The sequence below is a fragment of the Barbus barbus genome, assembly GCF_936440315.1.
Source record: "Barbus barbus genome assembly, chromosome: 4".
Taxonomy (NCBI): Eukaryota; Metazoa; Chordata; class Actinopteri; order Cypriniformes; family Cyprinidae; genus Barbus; species Barbus barbus.
The window spans coordinates 42,521,302-42,535,400 of NC_136732.1; the positions used below are offsets into that span (position 1 = coordinate 42,521,302).

Consider the following 14,099-nt stretch of genomic DNA (forward strand, 5'->3'; position numbering starts at 1 on the left):
AGGATTGGGCTCAGCACACAGCCCTGTGGTACCCCAGTGTTTAGGGTGAGGACGGAGGATGTGTGGTTATTGATCCTAACAGACTGTGGTCTGTTGGTGAGAAAGTCCAGGGTCCAGTTACAGAGGGAGGGGCTGATGCCAAGATCAATGAGCTTGGAGATCAGTGTGGATGGGATAACTGTATTGAAGGCGGAACTGAAATCAATGAATAGCATCCTGACATATGTGTTGGTTCTGTCTAGGTGCGTCAGGGCAGAGTGGAGCGCTGAGGCGATGGCATCCTCAGTCGACCTGTTGGATTTGTAGGCAAACTGGTATGGGTCCAGTGTTGGGGGCAAGCATGTTTTCAGGTGGGAAAGAACCAGCCTCTCAAAACACTTTGCAATAATGGGAGTATAATAATTTCCAACATCTTTTGAAGTGGGTGATATTAATATCCACACAAGCGTTTCTCGCCGTTCTCCTCTGAAACCCACATATCGTCTGATCATTACCACATGCTGTGAAATTCAGAATTCCAGGTGCTCGTTTCCTAATTTCCTTTCACAGCGCTGATTAACGCATGACGTGTCTGAAACATCCTCCCACTTCAGGAATAATAAAAACAACAGTGTCTGCGTTTAAGACAGTTGCTGAGCTATAACCTCTGTCTGTTTTTCTCGCAGGTTTTTCGCTCCTCCATCATGTCCGTCTGTATTTACCGTGGCTTAGCTCCACCCTCTCAGGAAAGGCGGGCATGGCTTCACACGCTGACTCCGCCCCCACGTCACTGGCCCTGCCCATCGCTGCAGCAGCTGTTGGCCATGTGTCTGCTCCTCCTCCTGCCGCTGGCCGTCCAATCGCGACGCGACCGGGGCGGAGGGGGCGTGGCTCACTACATCCCGTCGTCGGTGGCACATTATCCTCCTGGCTCCAAGCTGGTGCAGGGCCTGAGCATCGCGGTGGTGCTGGTGGGAAACTCCAGTGAGGTGGCGCTCGCCGGCACGCGCGATAAAGACGACTTTGGCCACATGCCGCTGGCGCCCAACGTGGAGATGCTCACCATGAACGAGACGGACCCCAAGAGCATCATCAAGAGCATCTGCGACCTGATGACGGAGCACTGGCTGCAGGGTGTGGTGTTCGGAGATGACACCGACCAGGAGGCCATCGCGCAGATCCTGGACTTCATCTCCGCGCAGACGCACATCCCCATCCTGGGCGTGAAGGGAGGCTCCTCCATGATCATGGCCGCTAAGGTGCGTGCGCTAATGTTGTTATTATACAGAAGTGGTGAAAATGTATGTCTGAAATGGGTTTCAGAGGTGGGTGTGGCAAAATTACTCGATAGCACCGCCTATTCACTTTCAATGAAGTGCCCCTCCCGCTACGTTTCATGTACAAACATCGGTGGACATATGTAACACACCAATAACTACAAAAAAGTCTCTTGAACCAAAATCCAAAACCTAGCAGGAAGTCACTTATTTTTAATTTTCTCTGCAAATTTTATGTCCGTTTTCAGGCGTTGTATTTTAATGAATTCCTCCATTCATTAGATCCTCCAGATATTTAATCAGATCAACACCAAATTTGGTCCATGTAATCTAAAGCCCTTTGTGGTGTTAAACTGCGAAGATCTTGAGTTTTCCTTGTAGGGCGTGTCCGTGGCAGCCTGACAAATTTCAATGTTTCACCATGAAACAGGAAGTTGTTATATAACTCAGGCATACAATGTCCAATCTTCGCCAAACTTCAGTGCTAATGTACAGTAATTCTGAAGAGATGCATGATGGGTGACGGTGTGTGTGTGTGTGTGAGGATGATGATGAGCAGCTGGAAGCGTTAGACACTGAGAGAAAATGATCCGGTCGTCGTCGGATGGCAGTGAGTCAGAGCTGCGCCCACACACACGAGGCCATGAGCTCTAAACACTGCAGAATCACACAGCGCTCATCTCTCTCTCTCTCTCTCCGCTAAACACGCCGATGAAGATGAAGATGAAGAACCGCTGCTCGGCCCACGCATCCTGTCCAGCGCTAACCGCGCACAACCTTCACAATGTCAAACCACCAGCTTCACAGAGGAACCAGACAAATGTTCGCTGCTAGTCAGGTCACGCGTGTTTGTCTAGCACTTCATACAATACAGCTTGTTATAATTCAGAAAAACAAACATGCAACATTCAAACAGCACAGAAGATGTTTAAATGAAAATTGAACAAATCACACGACAAAAACAGATCAGACGACGGAAAGAGAAAAAATGGGGGAGGCCGTATAAATGTAAAAGTTTAGAATCAAGAATTGAGAGGGTTTATCAGCTCCAGTCGCATACTTTTGAGTACGAATAAATGTTTTAATTTGAAGCCTGGACCAATATGTTAATTTCTCTTGGGATACAGATTGTTATGTGAAAATATTAGTAGTAATGTTGCAAAATTCATCAGTTATTAAACAAGTTTAATTTCAGCTGTAAAGCGGCTCAACAGAAGACAAATCAATGCTGATTAAAGGAACAGGTCACCCAAAATATGATCGTTACTCCACTCCGTTGTTGTTTGAGCCCCAGTGTTCTTCATAATATCTTCTGTAAAGTCTTTCAGTTCCCTATCAAGGGAACTTCGAACTGCGTCCTCTAGAGGTCGCTATGGGGAACTCCATCTACGTGACCCGTGTCTGAAGCATATATACAAAAACACCAAATATTGGCCGGCGACAGCCTATGACGTCACTCCCGGTGCGACAACAGTATAAAAGGGCGCCGGGAGAAAGCGTCATCCTCTTCTTCGTCTTCAATGACTGTTTTGTTTGAAGCGTGCATCTTACGAGGTAAGTATGCTTTACTTTTGTAATGGCGAGCACTAGCAAGGCGTTTGAGAGATGTGTGCATCCGTGTCCACGTTATCTGATGCTTGATGACTCACATGATCTTTGCGTCTTTGGTTTGCGCGCTGCATGTACTGCGAGCGTTTTTCTAAAAGCAGCCGTCTGCTTCCCGCGGTTCAGGACCCTCCGCTGCTGAAGCACGGAGGAAAATGAGCTCATGGGGTTTGCAGGTGGTTCTCGCCAACGAGTTATAGAAGGGATTTTCCTTCTCGCGCTCGTCTGCTGCGAGCGAGGGCGAGCTGTTGGATGACAATGACGCGATTTCGCTGACATCATCTGAGAAAAAGAAAAACGCTGGAATGTGATACATGCGCAGCAGCAGGTCAGGCTGTCGCCTCATTACACACTATGGCAGTGTTTCAGGCATATCAGGCTGATCTGTTGAAAGACCTGGATAAAAGTCATGGTTTGTAAAAAATAAAATGAGCCGTTCAGCGGCTTTTTAAACCTTCATTTAAACGAGAAGGTCCAGGTCCGAGCTCAAACAGCGCAGGGGTCCTGGCCCATCCCGATCTGAGGATCAGAAATGGGCACAGAAGGCTAGTGTCGCGACTCGCGCCCTTCCCCGCCTGCGGGTAGGGCTTCAGGGTGGCGTGGGTCAAAGAGAGGTAGCAAGACCTGAGGGAGGTGGTCCGGACGAGGCGTTGCGACGCTCTCGCCCAGGGTAGAGTTGAACATCTCTCCTTCCCTCAGGGGGCCTGTACATCTAAAGCCCTCATCTTCCCCTCTCTAATTACCCTGCAACCTCAGTTTTTTTCTACCACCTGACCGAGGTTAGGTGAGCACCTCCTGCGCTCTTATTCAGCCCCTACACTGGACCGTTCTTCTGCGCGGGATCCATGGATGTGTGAGTACGAACTAACCTTTCTTAAACCAGTACTACAGGCTGGTATCAGGTGTAGTGCTGAGCAACTTTATTACAATGCTTTGGCTCTGAGGAGCAGCATTATCTAGTCTGGCCCTTTTGTTCTTCAAACGAGGCCATGATAGGTGCATAGAGGTTTAGGTTAGAACTGCTCACCCTTATTAGGGTTTTAAGTAGCAGTTTCCCTGACCCCTTGTTGCCTTCTGTTCAGCTACCTATTACCCTGATACTATTTCCAGCAGCTTGTTCGGGTTGTTAGGTATCCAGCTGTTTGTAGGTCGAGCTAGCTTTGCTCCCCTCGCCTAGAATGTGGAGGGTTATTTATGAGCATGTCGCTCCCTCCTGAGTGTTTGAAACTCTTTTGCTGTAAGTAGAGTATCCGCTCCCAGAGCTTTGTTACTTAACAACCTGATCCTTGTTGCTGCTGTACCCCTCCGAGCTCTACCCTGTTGGTCGAGCTGGCACTGCTCCCCTCACTTAGAGGGTTGCCTATGAGCATGCCGCTCCCTGCTGAACGTCCGAGTTTCCTCTCATATGAGAGTCGAGTCTCCGCTCTCAGAGCTCCGTTATTCAGAAACCTCAGCACGTCAGGCCTTTCTCTAGGCCTCCTTGTCAGGTTGCTCTCATAGTTGGTCGAGCTAGCATTGCTCTCCTCACTTTAGAGGGTTATTTCTAGGGGGAAGTCGTGGCCTAATGGTTAGAGAGTTGGACTCGTGATCCAAAGGTTGTGGGTTCGAGTCTCCGGCCGGCAGGGATTGTAAGTGGGGGGAGTGAATGTCCAGCGCTCTCTCCACCCTCGATACCACGACTGAGGTGCCCTTGAGCAAGGCACCGAACCCCCAACTGCTCCCCGGGCGCTGCAGCATAAAATGGCTGTATGTTCACGGTGTGTGTGTGTTCACTGCTATGTGTGTGTGTGTGTGCACGTTGGATGGGTTAAATGCAGAGCACGAATTCCGAGTATGGGTCACCATACTTGGCTGAATGTCACTTCACTTCACTAACTTATTATGAGCATGTTGCTCCCTTTCTGAGCTCTCTTTGTTGGGTGAGCTGGCATCGCTCCCCTTATTTAGAGGGTCACTTATGAGCGTGTCGCTCCCTTCTGAGTGTCTGAGTTCCCTCTCATGTTGAGAGTTGAGTTCTCCGTTCTCCAGAGCTCTTTCTTGGTAGAGTTAGCATTGTTCCCCTCATTTAGAGGGTCATCTATGAACATGCTGCTCCCTCCAGAGAGCATCTGACAATGCGGTTTCTAAAATCCATATTTGGTAAGTGTGCACGCTAGTCTCTGTGCACTTTTCTAAAAACCACGCTGTGGTAAGATCGCACACCAAGTGTTTTGCGGTCTTTTCTAAAATCTTGTATGGTATGGGTTACGCGCTGCGGCTTCATGCCTATTCTTTGAGTTGGTTAGGCCTGTTTTCTCCTTGGGCCCCACTCTACTCTCGTATGTGCTAGTATCCTCTCTGTCTTGGTAGAGCTAGCATTGCTCCCCTCATTTTAGAGGGTCGCCTATGAGCATGCTGCTCCCTCAGGAGTAGAGAGTAACATTATTTAAAGCTAGAGCATTTGGAGAATAGAAATTTCAAATCCATGATTATGGTAAGTGCGCACGCTAGTCTCTGGGCACTTTCTGAAAGCCACGCTGTGGTAAGATCGCACACCAAGTGTTTTGCAGTCTTTTTCTAAAAATCCTGTATGGTATGGGTTACGCGCTGAGGCTTCGTCCCATTCTTTGAGTCGGTTAGGCCCCGGTTTTCACCTTGGGCCCCACTCTACTCTCGTATGTGCTAGTATCCTCTCATGAACTGAGAGTTAAGTTCTCCGCTCTCTAGAGCTCTGGTTTTGGTAGAGCTAGCATTGCTCTCCTCTTTATAGAGGGTTACATATGAGCATGCCGCTCCCTTCTGAGCGTCTGAGCCCCTCTCATGCTGAGGGTTAAGTTCTCTGCTCTCAAGAGCTTTGTCTTGGTAGAGCTAGCATTGCTCCCCTCATTTTAGAGGGTCACCTATGAGCATGCTGCTCCCTCACGAGCTCTCCTGGTTGGTCGAGCTGGTATTGCTCCCCTCGCTATAGAGGGTCACCTTGAGCATGCCGCTCCCTTCTGGGCGTATGAGTGCCCTCTCATGTTGAGAGTTAAGTTCTCCGCTCTCCAGAGCTCTGTCTTGGTAGAGCTGGCATTGCTCCCCTCGCTATAGAGGGTTACTTTGAGCATGCTGCTCCCTCACGAGCTCTCTTTTTTGGTCGAGCTGGCACTGCTCCCCTCGCTATAGAGGATTATCTATGAGCAAGGCAAGGCAAGGCAAGTTTATTTATATAGCACATTTCATACACAGTGGTAATTCAAAGTGCTTTTACATAAAAGAAAGTGAAATAGACATTAAAATCAATAAAAACATGGAAATAAAAATAATAAAAACAAGGAATTTTAAAATGATATAGAAAATGATTTAAAATAAATTTAAAGAAAATGATTAAACCTAAAATTTATTGCAGTCAGTTCGGACATATAGCACAGTGCTCATTCAACAAATGCACAGTTAAACAGATGAGTTTTGAGTCTTGATTTAAATGTGGCTAATGTTTTAGCACATCTGATCTCTTCTGGAAGCTGGTTCCAACTGTGGGCGGCATAATAGCTAAAAGCAGACTCCCCTTGTTTTGTGTGAACCCTTGGTATTTCTAACTGACTCGATCCTAATGATCTGAGTGGTCTGTTCGGTTTATATTCAGTGAGCATATCAGCAATATATTTAGGTCCTAGGCCATTGAGTGACTTATAAACGAGTAAAAGTACTTTAAAATCAATCCTAAATGTAACTGGAAGCCAGTGTAAGGACCTGAGGACTGGTGTGATATGCTCAGATTTTCTGGTTCTAGTCAGAATCCTGGCAGCAGCGTTCTGGATGAGCTGCAGTTGTCTAATGGTCTTCTTGGGAAGGCCGGTGAGGAGACCATTACAGTAATCCACCCTGCTGGTGATAAAGGCATGAACAAGTTTCTCCAAGTCTTGATTGGAAACAAAACATCTAATTCTTGCAATATTTTTGAGATGATAGTATGCTGATTTAGTTACTGCTTTGACATGACTACTGAAACTAAGGTCTGTCTCTAGAATCACCCCAAGATTTCTGACTTGATTTTTAGTTGTTTGACCCCTAGAGTCAAGGTATGCATTCACCTTGAGAACTTCATCTTTCTTTCCAAATGCAATGATTTCAGTTTTCTCCTTGTTTAACTGAAGAAAGTTCTGGCACATCCAACTGTTAATTTCATCAATGCATTGGCAGAGGGAGTCAATGGGGCTGTAGTCATTTGGAGATAAGGCTAGGTAAATCTGGGTATCATCAGCATAGCTGTGATAGGCAATTTGGTTCTTCCTCATTATCTGACTTAGTGGGAGCATATACAGGTTAAACAAGAGCGGTGCAAGAATTGAGCCTTGTGGGACTCCACATGTCATGGCCGTCCACTTAGACTTATGCTCTCCTATACTCACATAATAACCTCTCCCTTCTAAGTATGACCTGAACCATTTGAGTGCCATCCCAGAAAGCCCGACCCAGTTTTCCAGTCTCTCTAGAAGTATGTTATGATCGACAGTGTCAAACGCAGCACTAAGATCTAGTAGTATCAGCACTGATATTTTGCCAGAATCAGAATTGACGCGAATATCATTTATTATCTTAATGAGTGCTGTCTCTGTGCTGTGATGTGCTCGGAAACCAGATTGAAAATTGTCCAGGTATCCATTTGAGTTTAAGTAGTTGTTCAGCTGATTAAAAACTACCTTTTCAATAATCTTACCTATGAAAGGAAGATTTGATATGGGTCTATAGTTGCTCAACATGGTGTTATCAAGATTGCGCTTTTTCAGAAGGGGCTTAACAACTGCAGTTTTAAGGGAGTTTGGAAAAGTCCCAGAAAGAAGTGAGGCGTTCACCACTTCTAAGAGATCAGCTTCTAAACAGTTAAGCACATTTTTGAAAAAGGATGTGGGAAGTGTGTCAAGATAGCAGGTTGAAGATTTAAGGTGCTGTACTATTTCTTCCAAAATTTTGTTGTCAATTTCTTTAAAAACACACATAGTCACTTCTTTTATAAATTGCGGTCGAATCTGTGTGACCTCTGCATAACTTGAAGATGTGCCAATCTCCTTTCTGATATTATTGATCTTCTCAGAAAAGAAGGAAGCAAACTCATTGCATTTGCTGTTGGAGAGCATTTCACAGGGAATCTGACTTGGGGGGTTTGTCAGTCTCTCAACAGTCGCAAAAAGAGTGCGAGTGTTGTTTAAGTTACTGTTTATAAGGTTTGAAAAGAAAGTCTGTCTAGCTGTGGCTAGTTCCACATTGAAAGCATGAAGGCTGTCTTTATAGATGCTATAGTGGATTTCGAGTTTCGTCTTCCGCCACATCCGCTCAGCTTTTCTGCATTGTCTTTTCATGCTCTGAACTGCTGTTGATTTTCTCCAAATTGATTTCTGTTTCCCCGTCTTCTTGCTGACCTTTATTGGGGCAATATCATCAATAACATTCTTAACTTTTGAGTTAAATGACTCAAGGAGAAGATCAACAGAGTCTGCAGAAATGCTTGGTGTTAATGATATTGCCTCCATAAATAGCGCACCAGTGTTCTCGGTAATGCATCTCTTTCTGATAGAGACAGATCTAGATTCAGTGGTGACTGAGATCAATATATCAAAGAAAATACAGAAGTGATCAGATAGTGCTACATCCTTGATTACAATGGATGAGATGTTTAGACCTCTACTGATGAGTAAATCTAAGGTGTGTCCACGATTGTGTGTGGGTCCGTGCACATGCTGACTCAGGTCAAAAGTGTTTAAAACAGTTATAATTTCTTTTGTAGTTTTGATTTCTGCATTATCTATGTGAATATTAAAATCCCCTGCAATAGCAAAACAGTCAAACTCTGAGGAAATCATTGATAACAGTTCAGTGAAATCATCAACAAAGGCTGGAGAATATTTTGGAGGCCTGTAAATAATGATAAACAGGGTGCGTGGAGCACCTTTCAGCACAATACCTAGGTATTCAAAAGATAAATACTGACCAAATGACATTTGCTTGCACTGATAAACATCTTTAAACAGAGCAGCTACACCTCCACCTCTCCTAACAGTCCTGCAGACACTTATAAAATTAAAGTTAGGAGGGGCTGTTTCAGTGAGGACTGTTGAACTGCAGCTGTCTTCTAACCATGTTTCATTTAAAAACATAAAATCCAGGTTGTTTGTGGTTATTAAATCGTTGATCAGAAATGATTTATTTTTAAGTGAGCGAATGTTTAAAAATGCTAACTTGATGGATTTACATTTTGTCTCTACAGCAATCTTAGATTGATGCATTATAGGCCGCAGGTTAGATGGGTCAGCCGTACGGCTTGAGAAGGCCTTAGACTTTCTATCGCGTGATAAAACAGAAATAGAGGAGGCTACAGGCACACTGGGTTCCCGCTTGTTCTGTAAACATTTGTGAATGTTGTGGCTAATATAGCGGGGACCCGACACATATCACTGAGAGCTGTTATCAGTTGTTTTTGGTTCACCTACACCACATGGAGAGGGGTTTGGGCCCTGGCGTTGTGGCAGCGGCCGGAGAGCTCTCGCAGGAGGAGGAGGGTGAGCTGGGCCTGCAGTCTTTGGTGGTTGTGGGGCCCGCCGTTTTTTAGTTGATATCTGGGGGCTTGCAGCGAAAGAGTGGGAGAGTTTGGTCCCAGCATACACCAGTTCCTCCATTTTCTGTGAGAAGCTTAGAAGTGGAGATTCTGGAGAGAGGGAAAGTGTGTCTGGTGAGCAGGGCTCTGGCTCTGGTGTTTCCGGTGGCTGTGAGATGCTGTTTTCCAGAAAGTCGTCCTTGGGTGCTGAGTCTTGGAGCTGTTGGAGCTGTTGTAGTACGTCACAGTCTGCATGTGATGAGCTCTGTGGGCAGGGCTCAGCCGGGATGTCCATGAGCAGTGCTTGTTGTGGCTGCGTGGTGTTATCAGTATCCTTGTGGGATGTGTCAACCACATGTTGACTCAGAAGCTGACATGAAGTCCTGTGGTCACTCATATACTGTCCAGGTGTGTGTGTGCCATTCAGGCCGAGTAGATTGGCTGAGCATTTGAAAAGAGCATTTGAAAAGAACGATGTTTATAAATCCATGTTATGGTAAGTGCGCACGCTAGTCTTTGTGCACTTTCTGAAAGCCACACTGTGGTAAGATCACACACCGAGTGTTTTGTGGTCTTTTCTAAAAATCCTGTATGGTATGGGTTACGCGCTGAGGCTTCGTCCCATTCTTTGAGTCGGTTAGGCCCCGGTCTCCTTGGGCCCCACTCTACCTATGTATCCCCAGTGATACTATTTGAACGGGGCTACTACTAAGGATCTGTTGATACAGTTCTTTCAGCGAGCTCTTGAGCAAGCAGTAGCCCCTGGGTGACAGGCCAGGCTTAGTTACTATCCTAAGCGCTTGGTCGTATCCCCTTAAAGGAATCCTTCTTTCTGATTCCAAGCCTTGAGTTTACCCTAGGTCCAGGAGGTCCGGCCTCTATCAGGCAAGTTCCGGAGTATGAAACTCAGGCCTTTGGCCGAAGGGGATAATGTCACTGACAGCCGTCAATTCATCCCAGGGACAACTCCTTTATCTTTTGATAAGAGTTGATGCTTAATGCTTGCCTTTGGAATGGCATGCACTTCCCTCAGCATGGCGGCGTGGGTATATCGTTCCCCATAGCGACCTCTAGAGGACGCAGTTCAAAGTTCCCTTGATAGGGAACGTACCAGGTTACGTATGTAACCATGGTTCCCTGAGAGGGAACGAGACACTGCGTCCTCTAGACTTTAGGCCATGCTTTGGATGCATCTTCAGACGAAGACGTGGATGACGCTTTCTCCCGGCACCCTTTTATACTGTGGTCGCACCGGGAGTGACGTCATAGGCTGTCGCCGGCCAATATTTGGTGTTTTTGTATATATGCTTCAGACACGGGTCACGTAGATGGAGTTCCCCATAACGACCTCTAGAGGACGCAGTGTCTCGTTCCCTCTCAGGGAACCATGGTTACATACGTAACCTGGTACGGTTTGGAGTGACACGAGGAATGAGCCTTTTTGGGTGAACTGTCACTTTATGCTAGAATGATTCTCTGAACTGAGAGATCCAGGCTGGCTTGTGATAGCTTATGTTGGTTTGATTTGGTTTAGGCTGGTTTATGCTGGTTTGTGTTGCTTTATTTTGGTTTGTGCTGGTTTATGTTGGCTTGTGCTGGTTTGTGATAGTTTATACTGGTTTGATTTGGTTTAGGCTGGTTTGTGTTGTTTTACACGGGTTTATATTGTCATATGCTGGTTTATGCTGGCTTTTAATGGTTTAAGTTGTTTTTTGCAGCGTTATTTGGGTTTGTGCTGGTTTGTGATAGTTTATGCTGGTTTGATTTGGTTTAGGCTAGTTTATGCTGGTTTGTGCTGGTTTATGTTGGCTTGTGCTGGTTTGTGATAGTTTATGTTGGTTTGATTTGGTTTAGGCTGGTTTATGCTGGTTTGTGTTGCTTTATTTTGGTTTGTGCTGGTTTATGTTGGCTTGTGCTGGTTTGTGATAGTTTATGCTGGTTTGATTTGGTTTAGGCTGGTTTGTGTTGTTTTACACAGGTTTATATTGTCATATGCTGGTTTATGCTGGCTTGTAGTTGGTTTTTGCTGCGTTATTTGGGTTTGTGCTGGTTTGTGATAGTTTATGCTGGTTTGAGTTGGTTTAGGCTAGTTTATGCTGGTTTGTGTTGCTTTATTTTGGTTTGTGCTGGTTTATGCTGGCCTGGTTGTACTGCTTCAGTAGCACTCGAGTACCAAATTGAGTTCTCTATTGCATCTTCTTGAGAAAATACACACAAAATTATGTTTTAGAATGGCTGTCTTGATAAGTATCCAAGTAAGCATAGTTGGTAACATCTTAACTGAACGTAAACAGTCAAGAAAATATCAGATATGTATCAATATAATGGATCCGTGCATTTCTTATGTTAATAATGTTAATCAAACAACAAGAGAAAAACAGAGAATCACTCGCTGCTCTTAGCTAAGTAACTTCTGTAGTTTTAATAGGTATTCTTGCGATTAGGGTTTAAACAGATCGTAGTTGATCTGTGAACCGTATGGACCAGGCCCGTTCATGGATTAGCTGCAAAGTTTAACCATCATAGAGTGATGCACGTTTTTAAGTCTTGCCATTGTAAACATTCAAGTGACTTTAAACCATTCAAGCACAAGAAGAGGTGAAAGAGAACTTTATTCAGTACTCGCACACTGTTTTTAGTGTGTATGTAATTAGTTAATTTGTTCTTATTGTATTTCTGAGAGTTCACTTAGAGAGTTTTTAATGATGTTAGAATTTTATTAGATGGACTAATTAGACTAGTTTTGCAGTGGAATTGAAAAAAAAAAAAAATAATTAAAAATAAATTAATAAATGGAAAGCACAGTTACATTTTCTAACCGCTGATCCGAAAAATTATCTGATCCGAACTTCAAAATCGTGAGTTCTGTGACCTGCTGTGATGAACATGATCTGATGTCTGTGATGTGCTGCTGACAGTGATAGTAGATACAGAGCTTGAGGGGTCAGAGGTCAGACAGGACGACCTTCAGTGCCTGACCTGCAACAGAGAGAGAGAGAGTCTCACCTGTTTGTCCATCTCTCTCTCTCTCTGTGGCCTGGTTTAGATAGTGACTGTATCATGTGTGCTCCCCTTTAAAGAGCACAGAACTAGGACACATATTTAGGGCTCCTCCTGACACCCCTCTCTCTCTCTTTCTCTCTGATCTACTGCCTCGACTTCTCGTTTCAGACGACATTCTCTCTCTCTCTGTCACGCTGCTCCTCTTTGCATCTCTCCTTCTGTTCGTCCTTCCTCTGTCCTGCTCGTTGTTCCTGCTGTCTGCTGATCATCACAGAGAGAAGGAGAGAGAGAAAGAGAGACGGCTGAATGAGAGTATATGAGTTGTGCTCAGTCAATTACACAGAGCTCTGTGCCAAAGATGCCTGCTGTCAGGACGCCACAATCTGTTACACACTGACTACACACGCTACACACACACACAACACACACACATGCTGTTGCTGTGTGAACTTTGCTAAACATTATTTTAGTCAGAACCACTTTTGAAGATAATACCTGTATTGGAAAGCTTTCTATCGATCAGACATTACATGTGTGCACTCAAAAATGACCTTCTCTCCTGACTTTAATAAACGCAGCCTGGAGTGTGGGCATGCACCGGCAGAAACATACATTGGCACAATAATGTAAATCAGTATTTACGTAGCATAACCGTAGTAGTCTAAATGTGTTTGTTTTGCACGTGTCCCACAATGTCCCACAAAATCACATCTACTGTCCTGCAACAGATCTATAGGGTGGTCACCCTAGTAATAAAATAATAATCACTAATTTGAATTAGTAAATTTTAACGAAAACAATACATTATGAAAATAAAAAGAAGCAGTTTTTTGTGATCAGATCATCTGGGAGACTGGAAAGTCTAAGGATCCAGTAAGCGAATGCATTCAAACAGTGTTCAAAACAGCACTAATGCATAGAAAACATGTCCGAAGTTTTTTTTTTATTAAAAGTGCTGTAAACTACTAAATGTAATGTAGAAATGTTCATTTTCTGTGAAGCTGCTTCGCAGCAGTGTATCATGAAAAGTGCTATACAAATAAATGTGAATTGAATTACATACAATTATTAATGAATTTATTTATTTATTTTGGCACTATAGTCATTGCAAATGATGAAAATTAGTACTTTAGTTTGTATTAATTTATTTTTGGGTGGGGGAGTGGGGTAGAGTACCGCCACTTCTGTTTTTCTACTACAAGCATTGATTGCATATCATATGCACACCAAAGTCAACTTCTGGTATAAATCACATGCCAAACAGAAACAGAGCATCCTGCTATACGCTCTTTCATGAGAACAGACTCATTTCTTTGTTTTTTAAAGCCTATCTGTCAGGTTCTGGGTAGCTCACAATTATTTATTGTACCATAAATGTAACAAAAAAGTTTTTAACAAAGTTAATGTAATGACCTGTGTTTTTGACGATACTTGTCTTTATTTACTTTGATTTATGGAGCAATTTGGATTTCTTAACCTGATAAATTAAAAGAATTTATGTTAAAACAACACCGAGCAATAACATATATTTTACAACTATTCAAATGCATATTCAGTATTTGTACCTTAAATAATAATTATAATAAAATGAAGAGACAGTTGTTTAACAATATGTTAAGGAGTAGTAACGTTTGTACAATCTTACATTTACAACCGGCCCTATGGTAGCCATAATGTTGAAGTGG

General features: G+C 44.1%; 1 protein-coding gene across 1 annotated transcript in view; it reads left to right on the top strand.

The window, feature by feature from the left end:
• Positions 1–683: 683 nt before the first annotated feature.
• The window catches only part of LOC306863179 (glutamate receptor ionotropic, NMDA 2B-like), a gene marked incomplete at its 5' end in the record, with an annotated part of 43,048 nt that continues 29,632 nt past the window's right edge, over positions 684–14,099 (top strand). Inside the window, one exon of the mRNA XM_079406394.1 lies at positions 684–1,238. Coding sequence (XP_079262520.1) covers positions 684–1,238 — 555 coding nt within the window. The remainder of the gene's footprint in view (positions 1,239–14,099) is intronic.